The 14,511-nt window shown below is 42.5% G+C and overlaps 1 protein-coding gene across 1 annotated transcript; it reads right to left on the bottom strand.

The window, feature by feature from the left end:
- Positions 1-330: 330 nt before the first annotated feature.
- lyrm7 (LYR motif containing 7) lies at positions 331-13,416 on the bottom strand. Its single transcript, XM_059645009.1, has 5 exons — positions 13,133-13,416; positions 9,841-9,913; positions 5,992-6,104; positions 1,376-1,457; positions 331-413 (listed from the first exon to the last, which is right to left on the bottom strand). The coding sequence occupies exons 1-5, from the start codon at positions 13,187-13,189 to the stop codon at positions 340-342; spliced, it is 399 nt and encodes a 132-aa protein (XP_059500992.1). The 5' UTR covers positions 13,190-13,416; the 3' UTR covers positions 331-339.
- Between the last annotated feature and the right edge of the window lie 1,095 nt (positions 13,417-14,511).

The following is a 14,511-nucleotide window of genomic DNA, read 5'->3' as shown; positions in this document are numbered from 1 at the left end:
TTGTCATAAACTAGCATTTTATTTTAGACTATTGTAAAGGTACCAAATCACTGTCGACAATACTAGTTGGAAATGGTTATAATAATTTAGTACTATTCAAAGTATTTTGCATTGTTCTAAATAATCTAGTGAAAAGTTGTCAATCTGAAACGTTGACTGTTTCTCTCTGCTTAACCTGAAGTGCAACCAACACTCTATGACCGAGCTTATCCACCAGATTAAAAAAACAGATCAAATATTACCACAAAGCTATTTTCAACATCATGTAATAGATATTTCAGTTTTTAGAACCTCCAAAAAATACAATAATTCAAATCCAAGACTGAAATATTTCCTATACTATATATCTTTAATTGTGGGATTATGATTAAAAGGAACGTTATCCAGAAGAATCTCTTTTCTGGGTTTAATAGCTGTGGAGAAAAAGAAAAAGACTGGTCATTTGGATCAGTATCTTTTAGGTGTGGAAGCTGAGATGCTCATGGCATTTCTACAGATTTTTGAGGGAAGCAGAAGGATTTGTATTCCTTAAGTAAAAACTCATCAAATGTGAAGGGCAGTCAGGACAATAACAAAACTATCATTCAAATTCTGAATGGAATAATTTCTCATTTCTGTATCTATGTTTTATTTTGCTGAATAAATAATTATGTTGACAGAAACAATTCTATTTAGTCTTAAAGCTGTGGGCCTTATAAAGGATTATTATGTAGAAACAAAGAACGCCATTCAACTTTTGAACCATCTGTGCCGTTCAAAATATGATCATGACTGATCATGTAACTCCTGTTCCTGCTTTCTTCCATAACCCTTTGAACCCTCTGCCTTATTCCTTCTTCTAAACATTCAATGTTTGGGCCTCAAGAATTTAAATTAACTTTTTAAAGAAAAGGAAAGAGGCATGAGTACCTCCATATGTGATAAATACCGAAAGGACTGTAGATGATGTAAATCGGAGATAAAAAAGAGAAATTGCTGGATAAGCTCAGCAGGTCTGGCAGCATCAGGGGAGAAAAATCAGAGTTAACATTTCAGTTCGAGTGACTCTTCCTCAGTTCCAGAAATTTCTGTTTTTATCTCCACATGAGTTGCCATGTCATAATGGTTCAAATAGTCATTGTTCCTAGTCTGCAAAATTCTATATTTCTACATTGTTATTTGTGGATGACTATCTAGTCTAGGATAGGATCAAGTGTGAAACTGATTTAAATACTTCATACAAAAATAGAGTAAGGGAAATCTCCAAATTAATCTCAATTTCAGCATTGTTCCAATATAGTTAGTTATAATGCACAAGAAATGCAATTCTTGTTTTAGTTTACAACATATCCTTTTGGTCAGGATTTTTGTAGTTAAAAGGAAGGACCTTACTTACATATTCTATTGTGGTCTGTGTGAACTCCCTGTATTACCATTTCTCGGAGAATAATTTCAACGTCTGTACCAAATTTAAGTAACTGCGAAGAAAACAAAACATTTAATACAGAGACAGTTACTAACTAAATTCTTGGCACTTCATCAAACTAATAATACATTAATTATATATAGAGAGAGCGAGATATGTAAGACAGGCAATCATTGGAATCTATTCTGTGCATACTTAAGTATCCTAACTCAGAACAACTCCCATTCATCAACTTCCCTACATTCACTGATCTATTCTGACTCCTGCTTAAACAGCATCTCCAGTTTAAAGTTCTCATCTTTGCTTTTAAAACTATGCTAGGGCTGTGTCACTCACTTTTTCTGTAATCTTTTCCAGTCTTACATCCACCCAAGATCTCTGTGCTCCTCTAATTCTGGCCTCTTGAATATTCTGCTTTTAATTGCTCCATCACCAGTGGCTATACTTCCAGCTGTGAAATCCGAAGCTCTGAATTTAACATCTCGATTTCTCTTTCCTTCTTTCAGATGCTCCTCAAAACCTAATACTTTGACCAAGATTTTTCCAGGTACTTAGTCATACAGCACTCAGACAGTCCATCTTGTCTATGCCGACCAAGTTTTCCCAAACTAAACTAACCACATTTCTCTGCGTTTCGCACACGTCCCTCTTAAACCCTTCCTGTCCATGTAAAATGTCTTATGTTGCAACTGTACCTGCATTTATTGCTTTCATTCCACGTATTAACCACCCTGTGTGTGAAATGGTTGCCCTACAGATCCTTTTGAAAGCTCCTCTCACCTTAAAACTGTGCACTCTAGTCTTGATCTCTCCAACCCTATGGAAAAGACCTTTGCTATTCACCTCACCTATGCCTCTCACGATTTCATAAACCTTTATAAGGTCACCCCTCAATCTCCTATGCTCCAGGGAAAAATGTCCCAGCCTATCTAGCCTATTTTTATAACTCAAACCCTTCGTTCCCAGCAACATCCTGGTAGATTTTTTCTGAACCCTCTCCAATTTAATATTATCCTTCTTATTGCAAGGCAACTAGAACGGCACACAATACTCCAGAGAAGGTCTTACCAATGCCCTGTACAACCTCAATATGACATTCCAACTCCTACACTCAGTGGTCTGTGCAATGAAAGCAAGCATGCTAAACACCTTCTTAACTGTCCTGTCTACCTATAATGCAAATTTCAAAGAACTATTAACCTGAACGCCTAGATCACTGTTTTACAACACTATCCAGCAGCCAATCGTTAATTCCTCGAACAGTTCATCAACTTTACTAACAGTTTCCACACCAACCTCAAGTTCACCTGGACCATCTCTGATACCTCTCTCTCCTTCCTGGACCTCTCTGTCTCCATCTCTGGTAACCACCCTGAAACTGCTATCTATTTCAAGCCCACTGATTCCCAAAGCTACCTAGACTCTACCACCTCTCACCCACTTTCCTGCAAGAATACCTTCCCCTATTCCCAATTCCTCCGGCTCCGCCACATCTGCTCCCAAGATGAGGCATTCCACTTCCGGACATCCCAAATGTCCTCATTTTTCAAGGAACACAATTTCCACCCCCCAGTGGTTGAAGACACCCTGACCACATCTCTTGCGTTTTCTGCGCCTCAACCCTGATTAAAACTCCCCATATTAAAAACAGAGACAGAATTGTTGAGGATCTTTGTCCTCATGTATCACGCCACCAACATCCAGATTCAATGCATCACTCTCCGCGACTTCCTCGACCTGCAATCTGACCCCACTACAAAGGATATATTTAACTCCCCACAAATATCTGCCCTCCGGAGAGACTGCTCTCTCCATGACTCCCTCATCTGCTCCCTACTAGCCCCACCAATCCTGGTACCTTTCCCGCAATTGTAAGAGGTGCTACACCTGTCCCTACACCTCCCCCTTCACTTCCATCCCAGGCCCAAAAAGAACCTTCCACATTAAACAGCTGTTCACCTGCACATCTGCTAATGTGGTCTATTGTATCCGCTGTTCCCAATGTGGCCTCCTCTACATCGGGGAGACCAAGCAGAGGCTCAGAGACCACTCTGTGGAGCACCTACGCTTGGTTCACGACAAATGACAACACCTCCCAGTAGCGACCCACTTCAACTCCCCCTCCCATTCCCTGGATGACATGTCCATCCTGGGCCTTCTCCAGTGTCACAATGACACCACCCAAAAACTGGAGGAACAGCACCTCATATTCCGCCTTGGAACCCTACAACCCAATGGTCTCAATGTGGACTTTACTAGCTTCAAAATCTCCCCACGCCCGACTTCATCCCAAGACCAGCCCTCCTTCTCAACCCGGCCTCCTCAACATGTCCGTCTTCCCTCCCACCTACCTGCCCCGCTCTCCTCACTGACCAACTCCCTTCCCAACTTCCAACCTACACTCACCTTTACTAGCTTCATCCCCGCCTCCTTGACCTCCCAGTCTTCTCTCCCAACTATCTGCTCCACTATCCACCTTCTATCACCGCACCCCAGCTCTTTATTTATTTTAGAGCCCTCTTCCCCTCCCCCATTTCTGAAGAAGGGTCCAGATCCAAAACGTGAACTTTCCTGTTCCTCTGATGCTGCCTGGCCTGCTGTGTTCCTCCAGCTCAACACCTTGTTATCTCAAACTCCAGCATCAGCAATTCCTACTATATCTACCATTAATTGTATAAGCCCTGACCTTGTTTGTTCTACCAAAATGCAACACCTCACATTTATCCAAACTAAACTCCATCTGCCACTTCTCAGCTAAATGGCCCAAGTAATCAAGATCCCTTTGTAAATTTAGATGACCTTCTCTACTGTCTCACATACGATCAATCTTGGTGTCATCCACAAACATTGTAACCGTGCTTCCTAAATTCTCATAATAAATACGTTTCTGTGAAGTTTTATCATATTAAAAATGCAAGCTGTCGTTATGTAATTTAGTTGAGAGAAAGACAGGACTGGTAGCTTAACATTCTGGGATTTAGACGTTTCAGGTGAGATACAGACAAATATAAAATAAGTGGGGTAAGAGCTTTACTGATATCACATGTATTGAGGGAGAGGTCATTCAGTGAGACCATATAGGTGGAGCTTGAGAACAGGAAGAGTGCAATCACTTTGATGGGATTGTATTACAGGCCTCCAACGGCCAGTGAGTGACAGAGAAACAACTTTGTGAACAGATTAGGGCAGCACAGTGGCTGAGTGGTTAGCAATGCAGCCTCATAGCACCAGGGACTTGGGTTTGATTCCAGCCTCAGGCAACTGTCTGTGTGGAGTTTGCACATTTTCCCCGTGTCTACATGGGTTTCGTCTGGGTGCTCTGGTTTCCTCCCACAGTCCAAAGATGCGCAGGTTAGGTGGATTGGCCATGCTAAATTACCTGTAGTGTTCAGGGGTGTGTGGGTTATAGGGGAATGGGTCTGGGTGGGATGCTTCAAGGGGCAGTGTGGACTTGTTGGGCCGAAGGGCCTGTTTCCACACTGTAGGTAATCTAATCTAAAATGTGAAAACAGCAGGGCTGTTGCGGTGGGTAATTTCAACTTTGAATGGGACTCACTTAGTCCAGGGCCTTGAATTTGTTTGGTGTTACCTAATTGAGGTATACAAGATAATGAGAGGCATGGATAGAGTTGATAGCCAGAGACTATTTCCCAGGGCAGAAATGGCTAGCACGGGGGGTCATAGTTTTAAGCTGGTTGGTGGAAAGTATAGAGGGGATGTCAGAGGCAGGTTCTTTACGCAGAGAGTTGTGAGAGCATGGAATGCGCTGCCAGCAGCAGTTGTGGAAGCAAGGTCATTGGGGTCATTTAAGAGACTGCTGGACATGGATATGGTCACAGAAATTTGAGGGTGCATACATGAGGATCAATGGTCGGCACAACATTGTGGGCTGAAGGGCCTGTTCTGTGCTGTACTGTTCTATGTTCTATGTATCCAGGACAGCTCTTTGAAACATTATGCAAATAGTCCAACTAGAAAAAGGGCCATACTAGACTTTGTATTGGGTACTGAGCCCAGCCAAGTAATTGAAATTTCAGTGGGGAAGCATTTCAGGAATAGTGACCATAATTATGTAAATTTTAAGTTACTGATGGATAAGAGTAGTCCTCAGGTCAAAGTACTAAAGGCTAACTATGACAAAATTAGGCAGGAACTGGGGAATGTACACTGGGGCAGCTATTTAAGGGTAAACCGACATCTGGCATGTAGGAATCTTTTAAAGGCCAGTTGATCAGAGTTTATGACCATTACGTTCCTGTGAAAATGAGGATAAAGATGACAAGATTTTGGAACCTTGGATGATAAGAGAAATTGAGGGCTTAATCAACAAGAAGGAGGCATACATAAGGTTGAGGAAACGAAAAACAGAACACAAAGAATGCTGGAAAGAACTCAAACAAGGAATGAGGAGGGCTAAAAGGTACCATGGAATACCATTGGCAAACAGGATTAAGGAAAATTGCAAGGCATTTTACACATACATAATTAGCAAGAATATAGTTACAAAAATGGTAGGTCCACTCAATGATGGAGGAGGTAATTTATGCCTGGAGCTGGAGGAAGTGAATGAGGTCTTTAACAAATACTTTACATCGGTATTCACAAAGGCGAAGGACATAGTAGATGGTGAGTCTCAGGAGTGGTATATTGACATTCTGTGGAATACCATATATTAAAATGACAGAAATTACTGGAAAAACTTAGCAGGTGTGGCAGCATCTGTGAAGAGAAATTAGAGTTAACATTTCAGGCCTGGTGAGTGTTCCTCAGAAGCGTCACCAGACCCAAAACGTTATCTCTGATTTCTCTTCACAGATGCTTCCACACCTGCTAAGTTTTTCCAGTAATTTCTATTTTTGTTTCTGATTTACAGCATCTGCAGTTCTTTCCGTTTCTAATATTTAAAAAAAAACTGGGTATTTTGAAAAGCATTATAGACAAGTTTCCAGGACTAGAATGCTGAGAGAGGCAGGTGAGGACGTTCATATCTGACAAACTTGGTTGAGTATTTTGAGGAAGTGAGAAAGATAAGTAATGAGGGCAGGGTGGTAGATGTTGTCTACATGGACTTTAGCATACTGTAGAATAGCAGTTTTCATAAGTGTAAGTAATCGCAACTGACGCTGTGTTAACACTGTATCAACATCTTTTCTCCATAGCACTCTACACACCACCACTCCCACATTCCCACCATCACCACCCCCCCCCCCGAAACTATAGCATAAATGCTGCCCGCTCCACCCTTCACATCAGCTTTGATGAAGAATCATCTAGACTCAAAGTGTTAGGTTGCTCTCTCCCCATGGACGCTGTCTAACCCACTGTGATCTCCAGCATTTGTTGTTTTCAGTACAGATTTCAGCATCTGCAGTAATTTGTTCCTGACATTGTATTAATGTACCTACTAATATCAATGATGGAACTTGATCATAAAATCACCTTGAGCCTTGTAAACCAGTACTTATGCACACACCCTACATATGTGAGAGAAATCAGAATTTCGAGGAAGGGTCACTCAACACAAAATATTAACTCTGATTTCTGTTCACAGATTCTGCCACACCTGCTGAGTTTTTGCAGCAATTTCCATTTTTGTCTCTGGTTTACAACATCCGCAGTGCTTTTGGTTTTTATGCTTTTTATATCCTTTCATTCAAACTGTAGTTTTATTATCAGAATTAATGTTTTGGGTAAAATGACCCTTCCTTGGAATTCTGATTTCTCTCCACAAATACTGCCAGACCTGTTGAATTTTGCCAGCAATATCTCTTTTTGATATAAAAAATAAATCATCATACAGGAAATTTCTTATCCACACCCCACTCTTGATTATTTTACTTTCACATATTTCAATTTAAATTTGTGTCATTGTGTTTGCAACAGAATCAACGATCAATTTCTGCACAGGAAAAGTGCCTAATTGCTTTATCTTCCAATGCTCACCTTCTTCTGAACAACCTGCATCAATCAATTAATCCAAGAAAGGCTTGTACTATGCAACTCTTCATTCCCTTTACACTTAGTGCCAACATTTTATTATGTGCATAAGGTTAAAAGTGAGTGATTCCAAATTATACGCTGATTTATATTACTGTATACACCTGGAAAATGGAAGGCCAACTTTTATTATGCTAGTAAAGGAATTGTCATTTGCTAAATTGCATTTTCCTGATTTGTGTTCAATTCGTTATGTTTGGTAATGCAGAATGTCTTTAGGCGATATTTCAAATTTTGAGTTTCATAATGAATATTTCACATTGGTACTCACTGAGAAGAACATAGCTGATACAATTAGGGAAGTCTACATGGGTATGTTGATGTTAACGAGGAAGAGATGTTGGGTGTCTTGAAAATCATTGAGGAAGGTAAGTCCCCAGTGCCTGATGGGATCTATCCCAGAATACGGAGTCAGACAAGGGAGGAGATTGCTAGGCCTTGACAGAGATCATTATATCCTCTTTAGCCATAGTGAGGTCCTAGAAGACTGGTGAATAGCCAATATTGTTCCTTTTCATTAAAGAAGGGTAACAAGGATTTTTTTTAAGATTAGATTCCCTACAGTGGGAGAACAGGCCCTTTGGCCCAACAAGTCCACACCACCCCTTGAAGCATTCCCCCAGACCCATCCCTGTAGAACCCTCACACCCCTAAACACTACAGGCAATTTAGCACGGCCCATCCACCTAGCCTGCACATCTTTGGTCTGACGGAGGAAACCGGAGCACCTGGAGGAAACCCACGCAGACACAGGGAGAATGTGCAAACTCCACGCAGACAGTTACCCCAGGCTGGAATCGAACCCAGGTCCCTGGTGCTGTGAGGCTGCAGTGCTAACCACTGAGCCACCGTGCCACCCCCTAATAGAGGATAATACAGGAAATTATAGGCCAGTGGTCCTTACGTCAGTGGCAGGAAAACTGATGGAAAAAATTCTTAGAGACAGGATTTACTCACATTTGGAAATGGAAGAAATTATTACGGAGCGTCAGAATGATTTCGGACAGAGAAGGTCTTGTCTCACAAATATGATCGAGTTTTTTTTGAAGAAGTGATGAAGATGATTTGAGAGTGTGGCAGTGGATATCGTCTATGTGGACTTTACCAAAGCATTTGACAGAGTCCCTCATGTAGACTCATCCAGAGGATTAAGTCACATTGAATCTACAGTGAGTTGGTAAATTGGATACAAAATTTGCTTAGTCATAGACACAGAATGGTTGTAGAGAGGTATTTTTCGGACCGGAGGTCTGTGACCAGTGGTGTACCGCAAGGATCAGTGCAGAGACCTCTGTTGTTTGCAATAGTTTGGATGAAAATGTCAGTGGTCTGTTTGAAGATGACACAAAATTTGGCGCAGTTGTGGATGGTGAGGAAGGTTGTCAAAAGATACTTTGAAAAATTGGGGGTAGAAATGGCATGTGGAGTTTAATCCAGATGAGTGTGAGATGATACATTTTGGGAGCTCAAAATGCAAAAGGAAAGTATACAGTAAATGGTAGGACCCTGAGGAGCACTAACGTACAGAGGAATCTTCGCGTACAACTCTATTGCAAGGTGCAACAAAAGTTGGTAAGGTGGTAAAGAAGGTGTGTGGTATGCCTGCTTCCATCAGTCAGGACACTGTTTGTAAAAGTTAGCAAGTCATGTTGCCACTGTATAAAACTGTAGTTAGGCAAGATTTGGAGTATTTTGTGGAGTTCCGATCGCTACATCACAGGAAGGATGTGGAGGCATAAAAGTTAAAGTTATAAAAATCTCTTTTAAAAAAAAGCTTCATTTCAAATGACACACAAGATATTTTAACAAACTTGAAAATCTCAATTTGAAAAACAGAATCCGTTTCTATCATTCAAAAAAAGTGTTCCACAATGTTCTGTAGACTTGTTCTTATTTCATGTGAGCCAAACTCAGTTGAACACAAAGCCAGTCATAAGTTCAGAGTTGGCTCCTCAGTTTTGAATAATACATAGCTTGAAAATTCCTGATTGTTATCCAATGATAGGAAGTGCTTATGATAGCTAACAGGCTTCACCATGAACAACCTACAATCATAGCTTTGTGCACTATGCAGGCAAGAAATTTACATAAGCTAAATGACCATTCTTAGTCTATGTGCCAAATCACTGTGTTCCAGTAAAGCAAGCCAACAATTTCAAGAATAGGATGAGAAAATGTATTATGTACTACTTTTATGAAAACATTATATTAGTGTTTTTTTCTCAATGATATATTTATGACCTTATGTGTTAGATCTTCACATTCCATAATGTCTTTCCTTTTACTTAAAGTTTGTGATAAAATTTGTTTTAAATTGGACAGATTCACTTAAGGTCATAAATATATTATTGCATTCTGTATTAATATACTTAATTTCAAGAATAACATCTACAATCAGTTCTACCTGTGGTGACCTTGTTATATTTAAGACAGTTTACCTTCTAAGGCATCATCATCACCTTTAAACACTTCTTTTCTTGTTCTATGTAAAGCCTTGAAAAGCTGCAATACCTTCCAAAGTGAAAAGACGATATTCTAACAAAATGTTTATATATAATGTACAATTTATTACCAATTTAGAGAAACATTTAACCTTTCAAAGGGCAAACATCAAAGGAGTTAATGTCGTGGTTGGTTGGCTCACCAAGTTGGTTCATTGTTCCGCAGACATTTCATTATCCTGCTGGGTAACATCATCAGCACGGCCTCCTGTGAAGCGCTGTTGTGTTGCCCGCCTGGTTGTTAAGCTCTGGAATCCATTCAGCTGGATTACCTCACTTCCGGTTTTCCTTTGTAGTGGGTGTATATGGGTCGAGTTCTATGTGTTTGTTGATGGCTTTCTTTGTGGAGTACCAGGCTTCTAGGAATTCCCATGCCTGTCTCGGCTTTGCTTGTCCCAGGATCTTGGTGTTGTCCCAGACGAATTGGGGTTCTCCTTATCCATCTAGGAATTCATAGGAACCTGGTACTCCATGAAGAAAGCCATCAAAAAACACATAGAACTCGACCCCACATACACTCCTCCATGACGGAAAACCGGAAGTGAGGTAATCCAGCGGAACGGACTCCATAGTTTAAAAACCAGATAGGAAAACACAACAATGCCTCATTGGAGGCTGCACCCACTAATGATGTTGCCCAGCAGGGTAATGTAACGTCTGCAGAGCAACAAATCAGCTCAGCGAGCCGACAAATCGCAACACCCACAACCTGAGCTACATATCTATTCCAAAACATCAAAGGGGTTTTTTTACAAGTTGATATCAAAATGCAGTAAATCTTTACAAAAGTTTATAGAATCCCTACAGTGTGGAAACAGGCCATTCAGCCCAGCAAGTCCACACCAATTCTCCAAACAGCATCCCATCCAGAGTCACTCCCCTACACTTAAAACCCAAATGTAATGGCCCATCCATCTAACCTACACATCCCTGGGTACTATGGACAATTTAGCATGGCCAATCCACCTTAACCTGCACATCTTCCTCCTGCAGGAGGAAACCAGAGCAGCTAGAGGAAACCCCCTAGACACCAAGAAAATGTGCAAACTCCATGCTGATAGTCGCCAGAGGCTGGAGTTGTACCCGGTGCTGACTACTGAGCCACTGTGCCACCCTTCACTTAAAATTTAGATTAGATTAATTCCACACAGTGTGGGAACAGGCCCTTCAGCCCAACAAGTCCACACTGCCCCTTGGAGCATCCCACACAGACCCATCCCCCTATAACTCACACTCCTGAACACTATGGGCAATTTAGCATGGTCAATCCACCTAGCCTGCACATCTTTGAACTGTGGGAGGAAATCGTAGCACTCGGAGGAAACCCACGCAGACATGGGGAGAATGTGCGAATTCCGTACAGACAGTTGCCCGAGGCTAGAATCGAACCAGAGTTCCTAGCGCTGTGAGGCTGCGGTGCTAACCACTGAGCCACGGGGCCGCCCCGAAGTTGTTCGGCGTGTTCTTGAAATAACAACTGTAAGTGAAATTGGCTCTCATAGGAACCCATATTAAAAGTGTAGTTAGACTCTCTAAGACCTTACTTGTTAGTTTAAAAAAAATCTTAAAACATTACACCCTCCAAGTTTAAATATTTACATTGCTAAATTCCATTGATAAATGTAAGCTTCAGAGCGAATCTGCATCCTGAACGGGAAGGCGTCCGAGAGAGACGTAGCACATATGAGCTAGTAGTTGTGGACAGTGAAGGAAAAAGCCACAACCTAAGAAGATCTACAGAAACAGCAGGAGTGGCGGATGGCAGGAAAATAAACCATAGAGATGCCAAAGAAATCACCAATTAGGTCACACTGAAAATCATGTTGAACTGAATCTCGTGATGCTCAAAACTAGCACAAGTCCCATCTACCTATCAATGCTAAAGCAAAATAATGTTAGGACAGCTTTAAACAGGCCTTAATACATCCGCAACACATCCCTCACACCCCGCCCCCGCCACAACCGCCCAAAGAGGATCCCCCTCATTCTCACACACCACCCTACCAACCTCCGGATACAACGCATCATCCTCCGACACTTCCGCCATTTACAATCCGACCCCACCACCCAAGACATTTTTCCATCCCCACCCCTGTCTGCTTTCCGGAGAGACCACTCTCTCCGTGACTCCCTTGTTCGCTCCACACTGCCCTCCAACCCCACCACACCTGGCACCTTCCCCTGCAACCGCAGGAAATGCTACACTTGCCCCCACACCTCCTCCCTCACCCCCATCCCAGGCCCCAAGATGACATTCCACATTAAGCAGAAGTTCACCTGCACATCTGCCAATGTGGTATACTGCATCCACTGTACCCGGTGTGGCTTCCTCTACATTGGGGAAACCAAGCGGAGGCTTGGAGACCGCTTTGCAGAACACCTCCGCTCAGTTCGCAACAAACAACTGCACCTCCCAGTCGCAAACCATTTCCACTCCCCCTCCCATTCTTTAGATGACATGTCCATCATGGGCCTCCTGCAGTGCCACAATGATGCCACCCGAAGGTTGCAGGAACAGCAACTCATATTCCGCCTGGGAACCCTGCAGCCTAATGGTATCAATGTGGACTTCACCAGTTTCAAAATCTCCCCTTCCCCAACTGCATCCCTAAACCAGCCCAGTTCGCTCCCTCCCCCCCCACTGCATCCCAAAACCAGTCCAACCTGTCTCTGCCTCCCCAACCAGTTCTTCCTCTCACCCATCCCTTCCTCCCACCCCAAGCCGCACCCCCATCTACCTAGTAACCTCATCCCACCTCCTTGACCTGTCCGTCTTCCCTGGACTGACCTATCCCCTCCCTACCTCCCCACCTATCTTCTTTACTCTCCATCTTCGGTCCGCCTCCCCCTCTCTCCCTATTTATTCCAGTTCCCTCTCCCCATCCCCCTCTCTGATGAAGGGTCCAGGCCCGAAACGTCAGCTTTTGTGCTCCTAAGATGCTGCTTGCCCTGCTGTGTTCGTCCAGCCTCACATTTTATTACCTCGGAATTCTCCAGCATCTGCAGTTTCCATTATCCTTAATACAATGCAGTTTTGATTTTGCATTCAGACACCTCGCAAGTGACTCTGCATTAATATTGCAAAGAAGTACAAGACTATTTCAATTTCACCTTTGTGGTTTGTACGAAATAAATTTCCAACTGTTCCTAGTCTCTGTGGTATACACGTAAGTAATTAACACGAATAAACAGCTAAATTTATTCACATTAATTTTAAAACAAACAGTACGTTTGCAAGTATTGTCTGACCAGACGCGATCTTCAGCCAGGTTTCTTGCCTCTGCATGACTGGGATAATTTTACCAGAGCATCATCCAACGTCAGTGGATGATAAAAAAAAATGTATGCGACATTCCCTGTGAAGCAAACTACAAGGCTATTTTAAAAACATGGGAGAACTTCGAAAACGTGCACCCTCCCTTTCTCAGTATTTGCAGCGTTAGGGCAAATTTGGACGCAACGTCAACAATGTTAACTCGCCGGAGCAGGGTCACAAATACCATGTGCAAACGAACAAGCAATTCAGCACTGACACACATTCCCCAGGCTATGCCGCGTCCCCAGAGATCCTTGTCCACAGTTCACCCCTATCCCGGGCTCAACCCAGGCCCAGGTTTACCTTGCTACGCGCGGCCATCCCGTTTATTAGTCCAATGTATCAAACTCTGCTCTGTACGGTCGCTGCCCAAGGACAAATTACCGTACAATCTTGTCGAAATCGCAATTCTGCACAGTCCTTTCGATCAGACCCTGTATCAACCATAGGCCATAAATAACGCATTTGGAAGAAAATCTACGTATTAGCAACACCTGGAAAATGAAATTATGAGATAGTAGGAACCGCCGATGCTGGAGAATCTGAGATAACAAGGTGTAAAGCTGCATGAACACAGCAGGCCATGCAGCATCAGAGGAGCAGGAAAGCTGACGTTTCGGGTCTGGACCCTTCTTTGGAAAACAAAATGAAATTGTGATGTTTGTTAACATTTTTCTAAAATGCCGTAGAAATTTGACGTTAAACTCCTGAACACAGGAATATGACACATCATTCAACTCTTCCAGAACCCTTTGCTTGTCAGTCAGGTCACGGCTGAGCTGCGTTTAATCCATCCATTTACATCGTTCCATAATTCTTTTCACCTTCACCTAGCGAGAAATCTATAAGGTCTGAGGAAGGGTCACCTGACCTAAAACGTTAACTCTGATTTTTTTCTTCACAGATGCTGCCTGACATGCTGAGCTTTTCCAGGAACTTCTGGTTTTGTTCTAGAAATCTATTAATGACAGCTCTAAAATTTTCAATTGACACAGCCATTCAGTCTGTGAGACGTGTTTTTTCGCATCATCCTGAATGCCTTAATTCTAATTTTAAGATTGTGTATCCTTATGCTGCAATCCCCCAGAGGATAGCCACCGTGCCGCCCTTGAGGCTGTTTTCGTTAGAGAGAAAAAGGTGACTTAATAGAGACATACAAGCTGATCAGAGGATTAGATAGGGTGGACAGTGAGAGCCTTTTTCCTTGGATGGTGATGGCTAGCACGAGGGGACTTAGCTTTAAATTGAGTGGTTATAGATATAGGACAGATGTCAGAGGTAGGTTCTTTATT

This window comes from Stegostoma tigrinum, chromosome 3 (genome assembly GCF_030684315.1).
Source record: "Stegostoma tigrinum isolate sSteTig4 chromosome 3, sSteTig4.hap1, whole genome shotgun sequence".
Taxonomy (NCBI): domain Eukaryota; kingdom Metazoa; phylum Chordata; class Chondrichthyes; order Orectolobiformes; family Stegostomatidae; genus Stegostoma; species Stegostoma tigrinum.
Note: the sequence above shows the minus strand (reverse complement) of the source record. Positions and strands in the feature narration are given on the sequence as shown.

Coding starts and splice junctions, on each gene's coding strand:
- lyrm7 (XM_059645009.1), bottom strand. CDS start 13,189: ATGCAGAGGCAAGAAACCTGGCTGAAGATCGCGTCTGGTCAGACAATA. Junction 6,105..9,840: donor TGATGATGATGCCTTAGAAG/GTAAACTGTCTT, acceptor ACACCTGCTAAG/TTTTTCCAGTAATTTCTGTC. Junction 414..1,375: donor CACAGACCACAATAGAATAT/GTAAGTAAGGTC, acceptor TTTTCTCCACAG/CTATTAAACCCAGAAAAGAG.